The sequence below is a fragment of the Petromyzon marinus genome, chromosome 17 (genome assembly GCF_048934315.1).
Source record: "Petromyzon marinus isolate PM22_M1 ecotype Great Lakes invasive population chromosome 17, UKy_Petmar_22M1.pri1.0, whole genome shotgun sequence".
Lineage (NCBI taxonomy): Eukaryota > Metazoa > Chordata > Hyperoartia > Petromyzontiformes > Petromyzontidae > Petromyzon > Petromyzon marinus.
In genome coordinates this window covers 20324229-20345393 of record NC_133683.1, presented here as the reverse complement: position 1 = coordinate 20345393, position 21165 = coordinate 20324229, and the positions used below count along the sequence as shown (strand labels likewise).

The 21165-nt window shown below is 44.6% G+C and overlaps 1 protein-coding gene across 2 annotated transcripts in view; it reads right to left on the bottom strand.

Annotated features, from left to right (window-relative positions):
- Positions 1-1520: 1520 nt before the first annotated feature.
- LOC116943189 (A-kinase anchor protein 6-like) overlaps positions 1521-21165 on the bottom strand; it is a 120087-nt gene continuing 100442 nt past the window's right edge. The window contains exon 9 of one of the 2 annotated variants that reach the window (XM_032955825.2): positions 1521-1614. In XM_032955825.2, coding sequence (XP_032811716.2) covers positions 1581-1614 — 34 coding nt within the window. In that variant the 3' untranslated portion in view covers positions 1521-1580. Of the gene's footprint in view, positions 1615-19705; positions 19731-21165 lie in introns of those variants that run through there. The other variant, XM_076067574.1, reaches the window with a different exon arrangement.

Here is a 21165-nt window from a genome sequence, read left to right as displayed (position 1 = left end):
CTCGAAAACTTCCCAGCACGGCTCAAGGAAGTGGGTTTTCCCTTTTAAGCACCCTTTGCTGTCGTAACGTGATGCACTTTTTTTGACGAGCGTTCCATTGAATGCGTGGGTAAGAATCAGCCGTGAAGAGACCAAGCGATTTTTTTTTTGTACACTGGAATTCATTGGCATAATTATCAGCCACTTTTATCCACTGCTGGTCCTCGTTCATTCAGCATTGTTGGAGCCATCTCGTGCGGTCCTGCAATGCCGCGCATCTATCTTTTCATCTGCGCATGAACTAGTCTCATTCACAGTGGTCACTCGCTTGGGTGGGCTCTTCTCTTGTGGCTGCTATTCCGTCACGAGCATCGTCCATAAGCCATCATCCCTTCCAGCGATGTTTCGTGCCCAAGACTACTTCGTTTTTTTAAGTCAAGAAGGATGCATTGTATTGGTATTTTTTTCTCTCATCCATGATCCCTCTCCCCGTCTCTAAGCAGAATTCCCAACATGCATCTCTCCATGGGTCTTAGTGGATTTTCCAGCTTCGTTTTTAAGTTCTTTGCCAAAAACCATGCTTCTGATCCACGTTCTGACAGTGTGGTCAAACAATTCCCATGATTGTTCTGGAAGTGTGGTGTCAGGAGGCCTTCATACGGTAGTGGATTGACACAGGGCTGTAAATTATTATTAAAACGTAATATAATGGCCGAAGTATTAATGAATTAAATAAATACACGGCTTTGTATTTATACCATCCCATAATGGAAAAAATTTGAAAATCTTCACTATTATAAATTCATGTGAATAAAAAAATGGGATTCAATATTTTACAGTACTTTGAAGGCCAAGGCTACAGTGACGACGACAACAATCCATATTGTGGATGATGCTACAATAAAATAATTTCAATATATAGTAATAGGTTTTTACCCTTTTATCTGGCACCAAAACTGACACCTTTATACAAGGGATCATGTTTGCAATAACCACAACACAAGCAGTCAAAATGCAAACAAAAAGAGACAACTCTGATAATGATATGCCTGGCCGGTTTTGGTGCCAGATAAAAGGGTAAAAACCTATTACTATATCTTGCTACTGGCAAAGGGGGTCTCATAGTGAATTTAAATATATCTTTAATATGCACAATTAAAGCAGTGTTAAGGGACATACATTTTGCAGTTCCCACAGTGTTCCATTTTATGTTGTATTTTAGCGAAACAGAGCTTTGCTGTGATATTTGCACTAGACATTAAGTAAATATCTCAGTATTCAAGAAGAATTTGGCAGACTTCTGCAAGAAACTTGGCCAAACGGCACGAATACTTTTCATACATATAGCTTTTCTTTTCAATAAAATATTGCATTTCAAAATTGAAACTCAATTAGCTATGTATTGCAGAACTTCACCTTTCTGGCATCTCTTCCTGTGCAATTACCCACCGTACGGAAACGGACGGAAACGTGCGGCGCATTTTTTCCCGGGCCTCGGGCAATCGTAGCGGGCTGGCGCTCCATCGTCGAGCGGTTACACAGGGACCGTCCGTAAATCCACACTCCACCGCCGGTTCCACGCTCAGGCTCCTCGCGGACTCTCACAAAGCTTGACCCAGATAGCGCCGCCTTTGCCTAAGATGGGGTCGCATGAAAGAAATAAGTGTGAACCGTACGCCATTCAATCAGCTTCCAATGTTTGACAACAATAACGCATTAGCCTCTCCTTAAATGAAAAAAACACGGCCGAGCGGTGCTAATTTAAGAGCCTGCTAGGACTTCCATTTGCGGCGCGGAGATATTCTCAAAGGCTTGGAACAAACAGCTTGTGAGAATTGCATCAAAGAGACTATCAACATTCTGTAATTGAAGGCTGCACACAACAAACGGTTAGGTGCATTTCGATCAGCAAAAATAAATTTTAACCACGTTGTTCACCAGAAATGGTGATGGGAAAGCAATAAATCGACTCGTCCATTCGATGTGCGAATTTGCATGGCAGACGTGAGCCAATTGCTGTCGACGTGGTTAAAGTTGAAGGGTTTATATTTTACATCATGGACCTCCTTTGCCAGTACCATAATATGGGAATAAGTTTTTCCCCTTTGATCTGGCAAGAAATATTTTCGGAGTATGTTTTTTTGCATTTTGACCACAAGTATTGTGGTTAATGCAGGCATGATTCCTTGTAAAAGGTTTCAGTTTGGTTTTTTAACAACTTAACACCTGTTTTGTTGCCAGATAAAAGGGGAAAAACTTATTCTCGCTTTTTTTTATGTCATCCCATATGTGGTGCCGAAGCAAAAGCACTCATCCAACGGAAGAATTGCATATTAGGATTGTGTTTTTTCACTCACACATTTAACATATTTTGTTATGAAATGTGCTGGCTTTTAAATGGTTCGACACATTACGGAGGAGTTTTTCTAAAATAAGTCCCGTTTTAGTCTCCAATAATTTTGCGGGGCCTTTTTGTTACGTGGAATAGAGGCTTCATAATTCAAGAAAAGTATTTCCTGTATATGGTCGGTGTTTGGGAGGGGGGTTCAGTGCACAGTGATTAGCGCAGTGCTATGAAACCAGAAAACTGAGTCCAATTCCTGGCCACGGCTAGCATCAGTGGCGATAAATATCTGATCCGGTCCTCTATCGTTGATGCAAAAATATTTTCGCGTTGCCTCAAAAATGAGTAACTGCATGGTAGAGAATGTGTAGTGAGTTAATGTCACCACTGGGGAGACAAAGGCAGCAGGGCATGCTGCTGGTCACACTAAATCGTTGTGTGCCATCCCGGCGGATTTTATAGGTGCTTGCCATCACAACACTTGCCCCAACAGTTTATATCGGCTATCGAGGACATATTTGTATAGATGGTGTATTCCGATAAAACTAGAATTACATTTCTGCCAGAAAAGTGCTCACCCGCAGACCCCATTCTCATAATATTAAACCCACTCCCCTGAATTTAAAGATTTCTCAGTATAAATATAAAAAAGCATTATATATAAATAACATTGATATAACATTATACCTGCATGTAAATATACGAGATAAGATTTCCATTAGGAGAAATGAATTTACGATGCAAACTAAAATCCATGTAGCAATGCCTGAAGTGCAATGCGTCACCTCATTGCGATACGACAGGAAACACCCCTTCTTTGGTTCTTTCGGTAAAGTCACGTAGAATGAGAATAAAATAATAAAATAATACAATTCTCACGACGTTTCGGCCACAACACAAGTGGCCTTCTTTAGGTGAAAGGAACAAACCTGTCGGGACGACAGAGCTACAATAAACAATGAACAATAAACAATGAACATTGTAGCTCTGTCGTCCCGACAGGTTTGTTCCTTTCACCTGAAGAAGGCCACTTGTGTTGTGGCCGAAACGTCGTGAGAATTTTATTATTTTATTTTATTACTTTATTCTCATTTTTCATATTCTTAGCTCTTTTGGTAAAGTCACGTTGAAGGGAAACAATAAAATATATATAGAACAATAAAAATTCTCACGACGTTTCGACCATAACACAAACGGTCGTCATCAGGTGTGTCGGTTTGCATTAATTAATTTATTTTTTTACGGTGTATTTATTAAAAAAAAACGTTAGCGCCACGCGCAGCGATTTGGCAGTTTATTTAGAAGGACTAGTCCATCTATGTTCTGAAAAGAGGAGGGGGGAGACGAAAAATTAATGTATGCTGTCTGAAAGCCACTGTAAGCGTGAACAATCAATTAAGACCTGAAATGGTTAATCAAATCTTTCCAATGATTGCTAAGCCAGAATCCATCTTCTCGGTTGAAATTGTCTCTGTGCTTGTATATGTGGATAGCCTCATGAACGAATCTCTCATGGTAGCCAGATGGCTTACAAAGAACCTCTGTCTTGGAAAAGTCAATGTCATGTGAGCCCACTGAATTATAACAATGATCTGCCACGGCCGAGGTGTTGGTCCTACCGTGTTTAAGGTCTGCTTTGTGTTCACGAATACGGTCCGAGACATGGTGTTTGGTTTCTCCAATGTAACTACTACCACAGAGGCAACTTAGTTTGTAGACACCAGGGTACTGTATGTCCGGAATCACATCTTTTACAGACGGAACCCATCACGGATTTTATGTAATGTGTTGAAACGGACCTGGATCTTGTGTTTATTCAAGATTTTGGAGATCTTTTTTGATCCCCGCAATGTAGGGTAAAGTGATGGTTTTGAAAGGCTTCTCAAGAGGGTCCTTCTTCATGGTTTGAGTGATAGCTTTACGGATTGTATAGTCGGAGTAACCATTAGCCTTAAGAGCTTGGTGTACGTGCTTGAGTTCACTGCCTATGTGTTCCTGGTCGGATATGCATTGGGCTCTATGGTACAGAGTCTTGATCAGAGAATTCTTCTGTGATGGATGGTGGTGGGAATCCGGTTTCAGATAAGCATCCGTATGGGTAGCTTTCCTGTAGACAGAGCGGCTCATTGAACCATCAGGTCTCTTTTTTATTAAGACATCCAAAAAAGGTAGCTTGCCATATTTTTCGACTTCCATGATAAATCTGATGGCTGGGTGTATGGAATTGATGTGGTCGAAGAATTGGTCTAGAGCAGGCCGGCCATGTGGCCAGATGACAAAAGTGTCATCCACGTACCTCTTCCATAAGGTTGGGCGCAGAGTGGCAGTCTGGATGGCGTCAGTCTCAAATTTCTCCATGAAAATGTTAGCTATAACCGGAAATAGGGGGAGCCCATTGGGGTGCCCTCAATTTGTTTGTAGAAACTTCCATTCCAAGTGAAGTATGTATTGGTTAAACAGTGTCTCACCAGGGGGGGTACCTCAGTGTTTAGTCCTTGATGAACCAAGTCTTCAATGATTGCGATGGTGTCAGGTACAGGAACCTTGATGAATAAGGAAACTACATCAAAACTGACAAGCAGGTCGTCTGGGGACAGGGAAATACCCTTGATTATCGATACCAGGTGAGTAGAATTTTGTACCGCAGAGGTGGTTTTTCCAGTGAAAGGACGCAGGATTTCAGACAAAAAACGTGCCAGTTTGTAGGTGGGGGAGTTGATAGTAGAGACGATGGTACGAAGGGGTGTATCTACTTTATGTATTTTTGGTAAGCCGTATAATGTTGGTGGCCTGGCAGCAGAAGGTTTCAACGAAAACTGTTTAGATTGATCAATTAATGCAGTTGAATCAGAAATTATTTTGTTGGTTTGTGTGACGAGGCTGTTGGTGGGATCTCAAAAGCTTTAAATCAAAATTTACATTATTCTCATTCTACGTCACTTTACCGAAAGAACCAAAGAACATGAATCCTTGCAGTCACGAAAGCTTTAAATCGAAAGGAAACTCCTCGTTTACATAACGGCCCACTGGTGTAGCACAATGCCAGTGATTTGTAACAAACAAAATAATCATCGCCCTCCGGGATTCACGCAACGCGTTCCGACCGCAGCCGATTAAAGGCACACTGCTGAGCACTTGGCGGACCCGCCTCTGGACGACTCCCTCCACCCTCTGCTGTTGACCCCACCGACCTCTTTTTGCACCGGGACAACCGACGGTGGCAACTCTCCGTGACGTGCTAAGCGTGGAGAATGCGTTTTAAATCGGCGGTTAAGGCGCGAGCGAAACAGCGAGCCTTCAAGGAGAAGAAAAAAAAATCCTCGGCAAACGTTGGCGACGCGAACCACGACCGGCATTTTGACTGTTCGACCTAATGACCGAATAGACAATTATTACAAAGTAGCTTTTAAACGTCGACAGTGCATGTTGGTCATTGACCAGCATTGTACATTTCGAAAAGAAGACGCTTCATGTGATTAAATAGATGCTGCGGTTGCAGCCGCATGGATTACTGGGGGATCCTTGGGTTTTGTGGGAACTATGATTTATCGATTGCTGAGATAATTAAATCAATGAGTGATACGATTAACATTGTTGGATTCATAAATGTTACATTTAATTTACATTGCCCTACATTTAAAAATAATTATTATTTTGTTTTCAGTCCTCTGTCAATCTACGACTGGATAAAGACTTCCTTTACTCCATATCGGGTTGTTTGACCATTCTCTACCACCGATTAATGAAGTGGATGGTGCCAGCAATTGTTCAGATATCACTCGTTACTGATTCAAGCTGTGGCTGGCAATTGAATTCAGGTTACAGTGTGTGAACCACTTCTCTGCTCATAAACGTGGCTTTACTGGAGAGCTCGCTCCAAATGAATACAGCTTCGCGGGGAAGCCAATAGTGGTCGTCATACGGATGGACTTGCCCCCACCATAGGAGAGTGGAATTTCCACCAGGCCCTCAGAGCTGTAAACAGGAGATGGGCATCACCTCAATGCTGCATTGAGAGTTACGATCGTGACATAGGGAAGGAGATTCCTAGAAATATTTCCCGAGACAGCAGTAATGACATCTTTAGACCTGTGCGCAGCAGGGGGTTTCGCCGTGTAAGCCCCGTGCGACAAGAAACACACACGCACACATTAAATACCCCACACCTCTGCTGCCACAAGAGGGCTTGCACAACTACACAGATGTGCGGCATCAATTTAGAGCTTACTGGTCTGAATGTGTGGTTTACAAGGGCAGTCGATATGGCATGTTCCCACATCATTTTGCGAGGTTCCCTTCACTGAAGTGAGCCATAATGTAATAGCACGGACTACTGACTAATTACGCGCACACCTCTGCAAGACGTTTGTGGCGACTTTCAGTAAGTTGATGCGCGAGAATACACGTGTCGCGAGTCACTCAGGGACACTAATAGTAGGAGGCACTCTACTTATTACAGCCTTCAACAGGTACAAGGAGTAACTACACTATGGTCAGGACAGCTAACAGGCTGCCTGATCAACAACGCCGAGGAGGTGAAGACTGTGACGAAGACTCCAGCGGCACGGCGGTTCCACTCCAAACAACAGCCCCGAACCTTGCTCGGGGTCCCCCTTTTATCCACCCAGCGTGGCCTCGCTCCGCCCTCGGCCACGCCCCCCTTATAGAACCCACGAGAAGGTTCCCTCTGTCACCTTTGCCCCACATCCCTTTCTCTGGCTTATCACGTGACCAGCTGACAGACAGGGCTGCTACAACAGCAGACCCCCTTCTCTGCCAGCAACCAGGGCTACGCGCCACAGTTACCCATTCCATGTCACTACGCATATATATTCTCACACACACATATAACGCATGCATTTCCTACTATTAAGTGTTGTTATTCTGAGGTATATTAGTGGTTTAATGATTAAAGCTTAATTTTCATGCATGGCTAATTTATAGGCCCGATGTCATAAACAGAATTGCAGTTTAATTACACCACGCTTGTTATAATTTTTTTATTAGCAGCATACTCTTTTTCATTATGAATAGTAATGACTTCCATTAGTTCGCAATCATGTCCGTTTTTAGTGGTATAATTGCAGCTCTCCTTTGGGACTGATACAACTTTCTAACAGAACTTGTGTTGGCTTGGTCACCTTGATGTCATTAAATATCCTTTCATTAAAACCATTAATTTTAAAAGCCTGTTAATTTTATCATAAATTTTTGTAATTTCATTATCTTTTTAAGGTGAAAAAGAAGGTCACCCAGAGTATATTATGTTTAGTTTATAATTCATTATTATACCATTGTTATTTAAGAAATCGCGTTTCCAATTTTACCATATTTCGTATTCTTTCTACGTCCAATTCCAGTTTCTATTATAATGTTTTATTAAGTTTTCCCTATTCATTACTTTGCCAGAAATGGCAGTCAGGGCTAAAAAAAAACCTCTGGAGCTAATTTCCTTTACAATTAAGTTACACTCATCTAAAGCATATGCATTTTTATATTTTAGCCGAATTTCTTTTTTTCACAGGGACCTCTCAGATCAAATTCCATTTTAGTTTCCACAGCAGAAAAAAAGTTGGATTTGTTTCCATTGAAATCCCTCCCTTTAGCTGTCAGTGTTGAGGGGCAGAGGGGGGGGGGGTTGTCATAATTGCTTTTCACAGTGTCTCCTGCAAAGCGTGACTCACAAGTGCTGTGAACACGTCTCTGCTCCATCATCCCTAGGACGCTGCTGAGCTTTCCCACCGCGGCGTTTGCTTCTCGCTTGCCGTTGTCAAAACCCGCGGGCGATGATCGTCGAGATGGTTTTCCAGATGACGTCCTCAAACGCGGCGCTTGATTCCAATTTGTTGTCGAGGAAATCTAATGAATAATGTGCTGCACGCGCCGCAGGAGGCCTAATTGCTGTTAAGTCATCTGTTCTGTCTCCTCCGCGTCGCGGTGGGCATCAGGTAGACTCTTTATATAAATGCTGCCTGTCACGTGGAACACTTCCCGTTGCATGCTGGAGAGCAGGCTGCCGAGTTGCAGCCTGCACCGTACATTTCCCCGTAGCTCGGATTCACACTCCCACATCGGGTTCCCAGGCTCTTCCAGCCCAATAAAGGAGAGGCTCGCCGATGAAGTGGAGACCTTTGTCATGCAGATCAGAAGCACGGTCGCTGCTCAGTTTTATTACACACACGCTGATTGCGCTGATGCCATGCCCAGAGGATTTGACAGTCTCCCGGCCTCATCATCTAAAGATCGCAGAGGCTCTAACGGTAACGGAGTTGAAACGTTGCCTTCCGCTGCCGTCGTCAGGATTTTTCGCGCTGCCTGGTTTGATGTGCCAGCGACAGCAGCAAGCGCCGGTCATGCTCATGTGAAGGCGGGCCCCGCCGGGAGCCGGCCAGAACCCGCTCGCAGTTGAATGATGCAGACTCAAGCCCTGCCTTCACACCCTCACCGGGGCAGCCGATGTTTCGCAGAGCCTCCGAACACGTGTCAATGATCTCCTCGACAAAGTTGCGCGCTGACCTCTTGTCGTCCCAATCGGCGCGCGGCTCGCGGTCAATGGCCTGTCCCGGGCTGCCCCTCACGCCAGAAGAGTTACTCACGACAGATTTGTCCCCGGGGTAATCAAGGGCGAGGAGATATCACGTGGGCCTCCGTGGCCTGACCCTCATGACCTGCCGGCACTTGAGAGCGTGGCTCTTTGTGATCGAGAGATGAGCAGGGCAGTGATGTGGATATGCTAGTCTCGGTCACTGTCGAGGAAGTGGAATCTCTGCCTCCGGCAGGACTGTCATATCTGAGAGAGCAAAACTTCCTCTCACCTAATGCAGCCTTTGGATTTTTGCCTGATGATTTTTTCAGAAGACGGAGACTGTCTACCTGTGCGTAGTGTTTAACATACTCTTTTGAAGCTGCCACGTAGGTCTGGTATCAAGTCATCCTGTGAACCTGAAAGCGGCGCTCTGTGTGATCTTGACATTTGTATTCGGCAACATTGACTCCCTGCGTAATGATGTCCTTCTCGAAGTTGCCGTTGTGCGACCGTATCGTGGCACTCAGTCGCGGCTCTGAATTAAACTTGCTGGAAGTGCAGCGTGCATTGCCTCAACGACGTTTGCACAACGAAGTTTAACTTTGTTTATGTTGGCCGTCCCCGGTTGTATGTAGGTCGCCTGTTTTATTGTCCATTTACTGGTCACTATTCCTTTAGCGCCCACTGAATCAAAGACACCTGAGATTTTGAAATTCAGTTTACATACACAATCTGAATTATTTATTTGCGTATGTGCTCTCTCTCTTTTTTTTTACGTCTCGGAACAAAATTGTAAATGTGCGTGGGCTCATCCAAAATGCATTTACTGGCAGCCCCGGCAGCCGCTGGATTTGTGTCATTTTGAGGGCGCCGCAAACAACACCGGGAAGGAGACGCGCCCGGGTTTAGCTCAGGTCGGAGCTCGTCATTCTGAGTCACGTGCCGCTGATGGCAGTTTAACGCCGTCACAGGGGCTCAACGGAGCAGCGGCGAACGGCGGCAGGGCAGAGCGGAGCAGGGCGGGGGGGGGGGGGCAGTGGAGGCTGCGTGGCCGTGGACGAACGTCGGACAAGCTCCGCCTTTTTCGTCCCCGCGCGGTGCTCCCGCAGTTTATGAATCGGGACCAAAGTGGCTGAAGCCAGGTTATGGCGCGGGCTCGGCTTTTCGACCGTCTGACAGGGGTGACCTCTTGGAAGCCGCAGATCCCGTGAGAGTCGCAGGCGGCCGTGGAGTTACAGGGAGGCCTGGCGCTGCTTACTCCGGTGTGATGAAGGCGCCCATCAATATTTATGGGTTTTGTCCGAGAGGCGGGCTTCAGAACTCCCTGTCTGCGTTGGCAAACTAAGCCTCTATGAAGATTTGTTCTGATCTCCACAAGAGTCGGCCAGGGCACGTGACACCTTCTTGGATAAAATACTTGATTCTCCTGAATAGATTTTCTCTGAATCTGCCGGTTCCGCGGATATGTGCCTTTTGCACTTGCTTGTTATTCCATTCTGATTTATTATTGATGTGGCCCCGATCAGTGGGATGTACTGGTACATTGATTAGGTCTGTATTAATCTCCGTGGGTGGCGTATTGTTAGGAATGGGTTTGTCTACTGGAAAATCTCTCTGTGAATCCGCAGCCATGGCAGTAACTTTGATATCTGCCGTAACGCAGCCATTATACGAGGCAGAGCTTATCGGGGCCTTGTATATGTGTATAAAAGTTGCCACTCTTTGTTTCAAAGTTTTGCTTCCCACGTCTCTGGTTGGCGCCTTTGGAGTAATTGCATTTTTAGGACTTGTTGTCGTGTCTCTGTATTCCCATTTCTTGCATAATGAATTTCCGCGGAGACATTCTCTCAACTGCAGCGCGCTGCCGCCACTTTATAAACAGATTGTGACCCTTCAGAAGCAGTGGGCGATGAAAATGAAGAAGTTAAAGCTGCGTCATTGCCGCAGCAATCTTTTAAATTTGAATTGGTTGGTGACAGATTTTCGTGTCTCATTAAAGCGGGATTTATAAGCTGGCTTTGCATTTTTTGGGGGAGGAAATTAGCCTCTGAGGGAAATCATCTCTCCCTCTCCATGGCCACATCGTGTGTCGCCATTACTTCTGCAAATGATACGCTGACACAGTGCAAACGCTCCCTGCAAGGAAAAGAATGTCAAAGGAACCATTTAACGCTGTAACAGTCATCGTAGTTTATTCCCTACAAGGCAATCACACATCCAGTGCACGCGTTGCCGTCGCCATTCACAGGGCAGACGCGAAAAGGTAGCACGGAGGCACCGCCGATTTGAGGTGCTTTAATATGAAAGGCAAATAATATCAATATGTCGTCAAATTGTCGTACAACCGTGGACACATGAACAGAGGGTACACACCTAAGCGGTACTGAATATATATTTCTCCAGACTCATATTTGAAGACGACACTACCACTATATTGCGTTATATAAGTAAAAATGAGTACGTAGGTAATTTATTCCGTTTTAACCCTAAGTACCTTGTCCTTCTATCCGGCGACCAACTACCTTTTATCCACTTTAATTCTGAGTTATGTGGGCAATAGACCATATGCCACTTTGTTCCCTGCTATAAATCTAGCCCTGTAACGCCGGCCCGTTATTCATGAGAACCAAGTGGTAGGAAGAGGGTGTTTGGGTTGGGCAGCATGGGGAGAGAGTGGCGGTGGGCGGGGGGGGGCAGGGGAGCGAGGGGTGGCAGACGAGCGCGGTTAACCCCGTGCCTATTTGAGTGTTTGTTCTAGATCCATTCAACCGCTGGGGGAGGGGTCCCATTAACCGCGACCTCTGCACTGTTCACGAGACGCTTTTGAAAGCCCACGATTGAAATTTTGCACGGAGGGGGGAGGACATTTTTTTTGAAACGATTATATTTACGATTATGGGGAAGTGGGAGGAGGGGTTCAAGCTGTTAATTTCGAGAAAGGACCTCAACATGACTTGCAGGAAAATGGCAAACGCGCGAATGACGGTTCCCTCTTGCGCAACAGCCAATTTTAGTCATTCATTCATCTATTTGACTCGGTCCCTTTAAAATAAATGTTACGCATGCACTGAAGGCTCCTCATCAAAAGTAGCAAAGGTTGATGGAAAATTGGTTTGGATATAAGTGAGGGTTCAGACAAGTGGGATCAAAATTATGCTGCCGTGTCTCTTTAAATAATTACGTCGAGTGATATTTTTTTTTGTTCCTGCTTTGGATAAGTTAAATTGCAGATAAAAGGAGTGTTGGTAAGTGAGGTCACAATTGTAAATTTGTGTACCCACAGAGTTGGCATTGTTTAGCAATATTTATTTTGTTGTATCATTTTTATTTTGCTACTTGAAAACACAGAGGGAAAATTTCATATAACGCAAAGAAAATTCAGAATATCACACAGCGTTGGTTTTGTGGCAAAGGAATGTAGTCCAACACATTCAAGGATACCTCTGCGAATCGGTCCAAGTACATCAGATGCGACGCAGTAACTGCAGCACCACAAGCGAGCCAAAAAAAGCAAATAGGTTTCAAATGTAGTTGATATAAATGTATCATCGCTGGACCAATATTTAACACTGGAATTGTTTGGTGACAGATGTGCATACCTCACTGAATTTCGATGTTTAATTTGCCTTTGTATTTTTAAAGCGATTAAGCATTTTTCAGCAAGATACTCTAATTTAAACAAGACAAATTTCACCCAAATATATAAGCAGAACCATTTCAGAAAAAATCCACTCAGTGAAGCTTTTGTTCCAGGATAAATATAAAGCAGAGCTGATTGAATTATTTTATTATTTTATTTTAGGTTAGATAAGCACCGTTATGTAAAAAGATATACTGCAGCTCTGAAAAATACTGATGCAGCCAATGTGTGACCCTAACCTCATGCCTAAACCCAACCATATCCATCCTCTCTCTCCACGTACAGTTATAGCATGTCCATTAACACACCCATTGCCATGACCCATGGAACGCATGACCATTTTTGATTGGTGGCAGTGGTGTTCTTCAGAGCAGAGGCATTTTTTCACAACTGTGCCTGTGAACGACATCCGACTGTGGTGTTAGTGGGGTCAGGCCACCAGCAAACGTCTGAAGTCAAGTTGGCAAAGACCAACCCCAGATTCTTCAGGTTTGCTGGTAATTCATAATTAATCAATATTTTGACCTTCTATTGCCTCCCATGTTGTCAATGGAACAGTCAATAGGGGTTTGAGGGGCAGGATTTATGCTCGTGAAAATGAAGCCCATTTGACTGAGAACCATAGTCGGAGTTCCGATCAGTTTAAGAGGTCCAAACTCCAAAATGTCTGTCAATAATGATTTAGCCGTTTCTGTGCCATCTTTTCTCAGCAAATAATCAGCTGTGATACACAAGTCAGAACATCTGCCAATGTAAGGAAGAAGAATCGACATGCTTAAAAAAAAGTGTAGGGCAGCACCTGCCTAATATCCAGCATAGTCTTTATCATCATCAGCCATGGTGAATCCACTGCTGGATGAAGGCCTCTCCAAAGCCGCCGCAATCTCCCATGATCTTGCGATTGAAACCCCCCACCGAGCTCCTGACACACAAAGCCAATCTCATCGCTCCATCCCGTCGATGGAAAATACTCCTTCGCTGCCACATTTATTCTTGGCCATTGGCCACCAAGCAGTAAACTTCGCCACCACCCAATAAAGGAGGTCGTCGTCGTCGTCATTATTATTATTACGTTCACCCGCGGCGCAGGGTTTTTTTCCCCCAGGAGTAGTCGGCGCTTATCCGACCATGCTCGCTCGCGAAACAACAGCGGCGGCGCATGTAACGACGTGCCGCTTCGTGGGACATTACCCAGGAGGCGCGGCACAGGCGGCTCCGCCAGGCCACGGCCTGAGCGACGAGGGCCTCCCGGCGGCGGCGCGAGCGAGCGAGCGAGGGCGCGGCGCTCCGCCTCGGAGGGGGCAGGCGGCCGGGTCCGCGGCGAGCGCGTCGCAGGCTTGCAGCGCGCACGCCATCAGCACCCTGTGGCCGGAGAGCTCCGCACACAGGCGCTGGTTGCCCAGGCGGCACACACAGGCGGCACGCGCGCGCGCGCGGCACGGGGCGTCCGGTGAGATCGTTACCGCACGTGCCGATCACCACTTGTGATATCGAAAACTGCGGAGTCAATGAGGCAGGCGCCTTGTGACCTACGCCAATTGACCTATTTGTTTTATTTCACCAGGTAAGGTTCACTGAGCTATACAGCTCTTTTGTTGAGAAGCGACCTGCCCACAAATTATAGCTCAGCGAAGTGGTTTATCACGTGTAAATGTATACGTGAAAAGCGCTTTAGAATTGTGAATCATGATTATTATTATTAGGTGTGGATATTTTTTTTACATTCTTTTTACGAGGTGAAGGTGCAGCCCCTGCAATGTGTTGCTCATGCCACTGCTTGCTGAAAGGCCTCCGCCAGATAGAGTTTTGGAGAGCTGCTCTGGAGGGAATTTGAACCTCCTGGTCTCCATTGATTAGATAGCTTTAGAAGAGGTGGGAGTGCTACCCACACTTTACCCCACTGCACGTGACCTGCCGATTGAATAACCGTGGTGTATCCATTCATAATTCTGGATGGACAGAGGCAGCGGGCGGATTTCAGACACTTGCACCATTGTTTCAAGTGCAGCGCTGGGAGAAAAAAAAAGGCATCCTTTCTGGATTGCAATTCCAATGCGCTAACCGTCGGACCACGGCAGCAGCACTTATTTACTATTATAATAATATTAGAATCGTAAGGCACAGCCCTTTGCTAAGCCACTGCTAGATACAGGGCTATCTAGGGCGCATCTGGCACGAGGGCTGTTTTGCCATATTTTACCACACGGGGAACTGTGAGATAGTGAAGAGATGGGGGACCCAGGAATCCCATTCAAATGTTAACCCTCCACTGATGTCAGCTGTGGGTGGGATTCATAGCAAAGTGCACGAACCACAGCACCACCACCCCATTTCCTTACTACGAATTATTTTAAACTATGAATAACAAAAAAAACTTAAAATTCCAGTTATATCTAATTTTGAAAATTAGGATTCCTTTTTTTATTCTTTGTTTGACAATCTTTCTTATTTTGCTCTTTTCTCCCAATTTCGTTGCAATTATACCATCACATTAAGTCGTAAAACCAAAAAATCCATTTGCCACCGTGTGCCAGAGAACAGCTCCAGAAGATGATGTGACAGAAACTACTGCAAATTACTTAACCAGGCCTCCTTATCCACAGTCGAGACACAACGTTACATATCCTGCAATGAAAGCTTATCAAACGTGAAGCCATTTGTTTATATTAACAGCGGGAGTAAGCCAAATTAAGAGACAACGCATATTTAAGGATGGTTTCTTTGTACAGTCATTGTTGACCGGCCAGAGACTATCAACTCGCCACACTTGAAGCCCCAGTTTAATCATGGGCGGCTGAAACCCAGATCTAAGCCTCGCATCTCAGCGGTGACAGTTCAGCGCTCTGACACGATATCAACCCCAACCACCCGGTCACTCACTTTAAACATTATTGCTTAAATATTTTCGGAAACCAAAAATAGGTTTCCATTTGTGTTTAAATTACTGTTGTTATTGTTATTACTGATGTTATCATCGTTATATATTTTTAAATGTTTACTTATTATGCCATATTAGAGGAACATGCGTACTGGTTTATGACAGTAATTTGCAGATGAAAAATAGAATCTCTGTTACTTCTATCAGAATATTGCATGTATATATATAAAAAAACTATATTTAATATTAGATTAAATATAACTTTCAAAGCTGAAAAAAAATGTATAACGCGGAATAAATTCAGCCCAGCTGAAAGATTTAGTAAAAAGAAGCAAGGCAGGACATTTCAGTCTCCTGTGGCACTGCACTGCAAACTCTTCTCAGGTGAAACAACACGCGCTGAGTCTAAGCCGAGGTAGCAACTGCTCCAAAAAAATGTTGGGAGAGATGTGCCAATAATGACTGTGCAGAGCACACTAATGATGCCTTTCTTGCTTTGTGCTGCCTGCCGACTGGAATTGTAATAGTGTCTTTGCATCTTGAAGGCTGTTTGTTAATTTCACGAGTGCAGTACGCTCACAGCGCCGCCGCCGTTAAAACCCCACCATCGTGGGCCCTCCTCTTTGGTTTCTCCTCTCAGGGCCTTGCGCACTCGCAGGGTTAACCTCTCTTAAAGAGTGCCTCTTCTGCGTTAAATGTGAATAAATAAATAAATTTAGGATTCGCATCCCACCTACCGAAGTGGAAAGGTAATTATCTTCTCTGTCATTCCCATGCTAACATAAAGTGGTGGTGTGCAGTGTGCCAGTGAAGTGTGACCGCACACTGAGGAGCCCTCTGCCACTGGGGCATATTTTTTAATGCTCAGTCTTTTCCGCTCCTCAAATGCTAAATTAATGTGGAGGGTGGGGGAGTTAGAGTGGGGGGGGGGTAAAAAATATATAACGGTAATTACTTTCCCTGCACTTACAGAGCAAGGGCTGGAGCAAATAAATGAGCATATAAACTTCCGTAAACTTTTATAAGATCTGGAAGTCCACCATTCCGGAGGGAAATGCTGGAAAGGCCAGATTTTTCCTATTGGCTAGAGCAGAATTCCATACCGCTAAAGCTGGGAAAGTATCTCGGGAAACATAGCCACTTATTGTCGTCAGGTCGCTTCTGATAAAGAAGCTAATAGCTCAGTGAGCTTTACCTGGTAAGATACAAATATTTAAGTTTTACTTGCATATTTTTTAAAGTGATTTGTTTACCTTTCCTATACTTTGCACTTCTATCGTGTTTTGTATAATTTGTTGTTGTAACATTCGGACATGACCTTACTGGACATCTGTGAAAAATAGCTCTGTAGCTCATCTGATTCCTCCAGTAGAAACACATATTCTGATTTAGTTTCGGTCTGTAGCTAACGAGATTGGAGTATGTGAGAACTCGTGCAGAACAGCCACAAGTGGTAGGACTTAGTTTGACATGCTTATTCAGTAAGGTTATTGCAGAAATCATTTTTATTGGACATTTTTTGCACAATTCACCATGATTGGAAATGTTTAGACGTTGGTACAACTCAAATGTAGCCATCTCATGTGGCACCAACAAGTACAGAATTTTAGTCCGGGCAATTAGACCAGTGGTTCTTAACCTTTAGTGCAGCCTGCACCCCATTCGTTCTCAATCATTAAAAAAATGTATGTTAATAAATACATAGGTTTGATGTACTTACGTGCCCATGCTAAATTTGTGTTTTCGATTATTTACCTTCTAAAAAAATCTGGCATGTCTCGCACCTTCAAGGGGCGCGTGCACCCCAGGTTAAGAACCACTGCTTGAGACTGAGGTGCTTAAGTCTGGCTAATATCTCCCTGGCGATTACATTATGAATTCGACAAAGGCCACCAGCAAACGCAAGTCTGACTTCATACCCTTAAGCATGACGTCATGCCACAAGGCACGTTAACAAGACGAGGAAATTTGCTATCGCACCAGAGTGCAAATTGCACAGTTGCCATGGTGCTGTGAACCTGAAAATGTAATTTACACCACCAACAAAAATAACCTGTGACAATATTGCAGTTAACGTCGGGCTTATGACTTCTGCCGGAATTACCTTGCAAGACAGAGCACAATTTACTCTTGAAATTTGTGTCATGATTTGGCGTACACTTAAATGCCGCCGTGAAAACGTAGAAGTTTCATTGTGGAAGCTTAGCTTATTTTTCCATATTGTCTACCCCATTACAGATGACACAGGGATTGATATTCACTGCTTCTAAGATTGCATTTGGCATATTTGCCCATCACAATCCTTCTCACAATTTCTGCTAATGCGGTGACACTGAGAATTACATTATCACAGTTGATATCAATTCAGGTAAATGCTCATGAATTTATACACGTCAGAAGACTCATACTTTCATATATATTATGCAGAAATGGGGCAAATTTCTCACTTCGCCTGCCTCTATGCACCCAGCAGAATAAATGGAAGTGTCCCACAGTGAGGTCGATCGGTGGGTCGCATGTGGTGGGGTAAAGTGTGGGTGCTCCTACATTTACAAGACGTTTTGCCAGTGTGGAGGAAGAAGAAGGGGGGGGTATTGACTCTAGTCAAGGCCATTCTGCCAGCAGTGGTGTGAGCAAGCATTTGCCAGGGCTGCAGATGTACAATTTCTCTTCAAGGAAACAGCAGATCATGGCCTATTTTACGAAACATTGTGCCGTCTTGCATTTCATTTGAAGACACCACCAAACAAAAAAAAACGACTCTCGTAAGGGTGACAATGAACGCACACTGGCGCGGACACTTTACTTGCTTGGGCTTACAAAAAATACAAACAAACGTGGAGCTATTCCCATGCTTATTTTGTTATTAAAGTAGGTTAACAAAACTTTCCATTGTTGCCAGACTCAGAACAAAATGGTAAACCATTTTTCGCTACTGAACACACATATAGATTGGGAGAGAGAGAAAAAAAACTGCACCAGAATTGTATCGCTGCAGCAGCTGTAACCAAGAGCTGAATGCTTTTTGACAGCTCCATTACCTATTCACACCCCCCCACCGCCCCCCAAATATTTTGTAACATTTAAGCAGGGCACTCTTCCCTTTACTTCATCAGTACGGGCGGATTTGTAGTCGCGTTGGTCTGACAGGGCTCTATTGGAAAGGGCTTAAGACACCGGCTGGCCCCGGGCACACGGCAACGCAGCAAGGGGCATTTCATTATTTATTTGTGCGGGCTAGGTGGTGGCTGCCAATGACCTCGCGTGTGATTGTCCTGGCGTGGCGGAAGGCCTGCTGGAGGCCGATATGCATACGACAATTACGAAATGTGCATCGCACGCAGTGCCGTGGCCAATGGCGCTGCGAGCCATTGTCGGTCACATGAAATGCGCGTGATTATCAGGAAATTGTCCGACTTACAGTAAGGCTAAAAGGCTTCGTTGCAACGGCTATGCAGTAAATCAGTGTTAACATGTAACTTTTACCTTTCGACCATCAAACATTTATTGGCAAAAATCCATCAAGGGTGGAATAGTTATCCTGCTATACTGCTGTCAAACCTCCAACTACCCATCCGTTCTCTTTTATTTTTATTTTTAAACACTGCCGATATGTATGAGTGACAGACTGATGCCCCACTCAGGAGAAATATGTGGGTTAATGGCATTTCATTGCAAAGCCGGCAGTGGTATCAAAGTGAAGTGACAGCGGTTACCGTGTGTCCCTCCTTTTTCAAAAGCAAGACTGATGAGACTCATTCCACTAAAGATAATGTATGCGGAGGATTAATAATTGTAATCCCCCATTTCACTGCACTCATTAATTACCCGCTTTTCACTCCTGAGTGGCAAAATATGTCACTGTGACTGAAAGCTGAAAGCCTCTCACAGTAAATACCAGCCACCGCTCTAAAGTGTGTTAATGTGTGTTTTAAGTTCCACACTTAAATAGGAGCATTATACAGTCATTCAGAACATTTGTAATTTATATCTAATGTCTTTTTTGTATTTTATATTAATTGCACGCAACTCCAATTTCTTTTCCTCCATCTCGCAATTTAGCAATCAATTTTATAATGAGTGCCAAACTGCGGAATTAAAAACTTGGGTTTGTGGGAGGCATTGGGAGGGGGGGGAGCCCGCAGGGGTTTACCTTAAATGGCTCAAGGCTCGTGTGCTAACGGGCCAGGGCGAAGCAGGAGATGCAGATTAGGAGCTCAGTCGCTCTCAGCCAAGCCTTCAGGTGTTTGATTTGCTGATGTAAGCTCAGCACTGGGGCACGGTTGCCCACAGAACACAATTCACTCTGTTTAGAAGTCCCGAGCGACGCAGGCCTCCCCACCACACTCTCCTTCAGCCAACCCTGGTGTGGGGTGTGTTGGGGCGGGGGGAGGGGTGGCGGAATCAAACATATCAGTCGATGAGAAAACCTAAAGAGACCGATATTAACCGTTTCACCTGTGCGTTTTTACTTCACTTTTTCAGCCACCGCCCGTGCTTTTGGACGGTCGGTGAAAACAAATTAAGAGCCAATTATCGCATGATAATTTTTCTTCCCCACCTCCCAACAAGAGGTGAACAACCTTTGAACTCATCCCCGCCACTTGCGGGACATCATAAGAAATGCGAATTAGCGCATGCCGACCGGCATTGCAATTTAATGTTGCCACCGCATTCGGGGAATACGGGGTGAATGGGTTAAATTTTCCATTTTCGCACACGAGTCCTGCGGCACGCCAGAGAATAAAATGTCACATGCGATTCGATTTCCCAGTATTTTATCTGCTTCTCCTGCTGCAGTGCTTGTGTAAATACAGAAGCCACTGAGATTGCAGGATCCCAGAAAAACAAAGCGTGGCCAGCTCATAGAGATTCCGGCATGAACCCTAGGAGGAGTCCCCGGTAATTGAATTCTCTGCTTCAAAAGCATTTCCTGTCTCTCAGGCGAAAAACACTGCGCGCCTCTCTAAAGAACCTGTCTGTATAAATATCACTGGAACAAAAGGAATTGTGAAGTTATTTTCTCCCATGCTGTACTGTGTAGAAATTCTCGTTTCTTCATCAAAGCATTTGGGAGCGATATCGTTTCAGTGCGCCGTAGCCTGATATACCACTCGTGGCAACCTCTTTTCAGAAACCCCGTAATGCATTTGCATTGTTGGATGACAATTCAAAAGCCCAGCTGCCTTTCCCAATCTTCCGAGAACAAAAACAAGTAGGACCTAGTCAGGGAAAATGCAGCAGACAAATGAGGACAAAGTTTGAGCAAAAAGAAACCCACAACAAAAACACTAAACAATAAGCCGGGCTACATATAGCCCGCATGTTTATGGAGGCTATTTGCACATCCCAAACTCCTCCTAATGGGATGCCAAGGCAATTATTTGTGAATTGCTATATCTTTCCGCAGCTAATGATCACCATCCATTATCGCACATAGTGGTATTTAGCACTTTGCTGATTAACGTCCGTAACTTAAGTCTGGCAGACGTTTTCTGGGCCTTGTACGTTAATCCGAATATTTGCACGCACGCTGGGAAAAGGCGAGAAAAAATATCAACCATAACTAGAATGCCAAAATATCTGACATACTGTAGCTATATGATTTCTATTGCAGTCAATATATCTTTAACCCTTTATTTTTAGTTGGGGTGGAGCAATAACACAGTGGTTAGAATCCAGCGGTACAACCCCAGCACCCCGAGTTCAATTCCTAGACATGGCTAACATCAGTGGCAAGTGATATCAGGACCGGTCCTCACCTCCTCCCCTCCATCACCAACGCTTTACTGACCAGT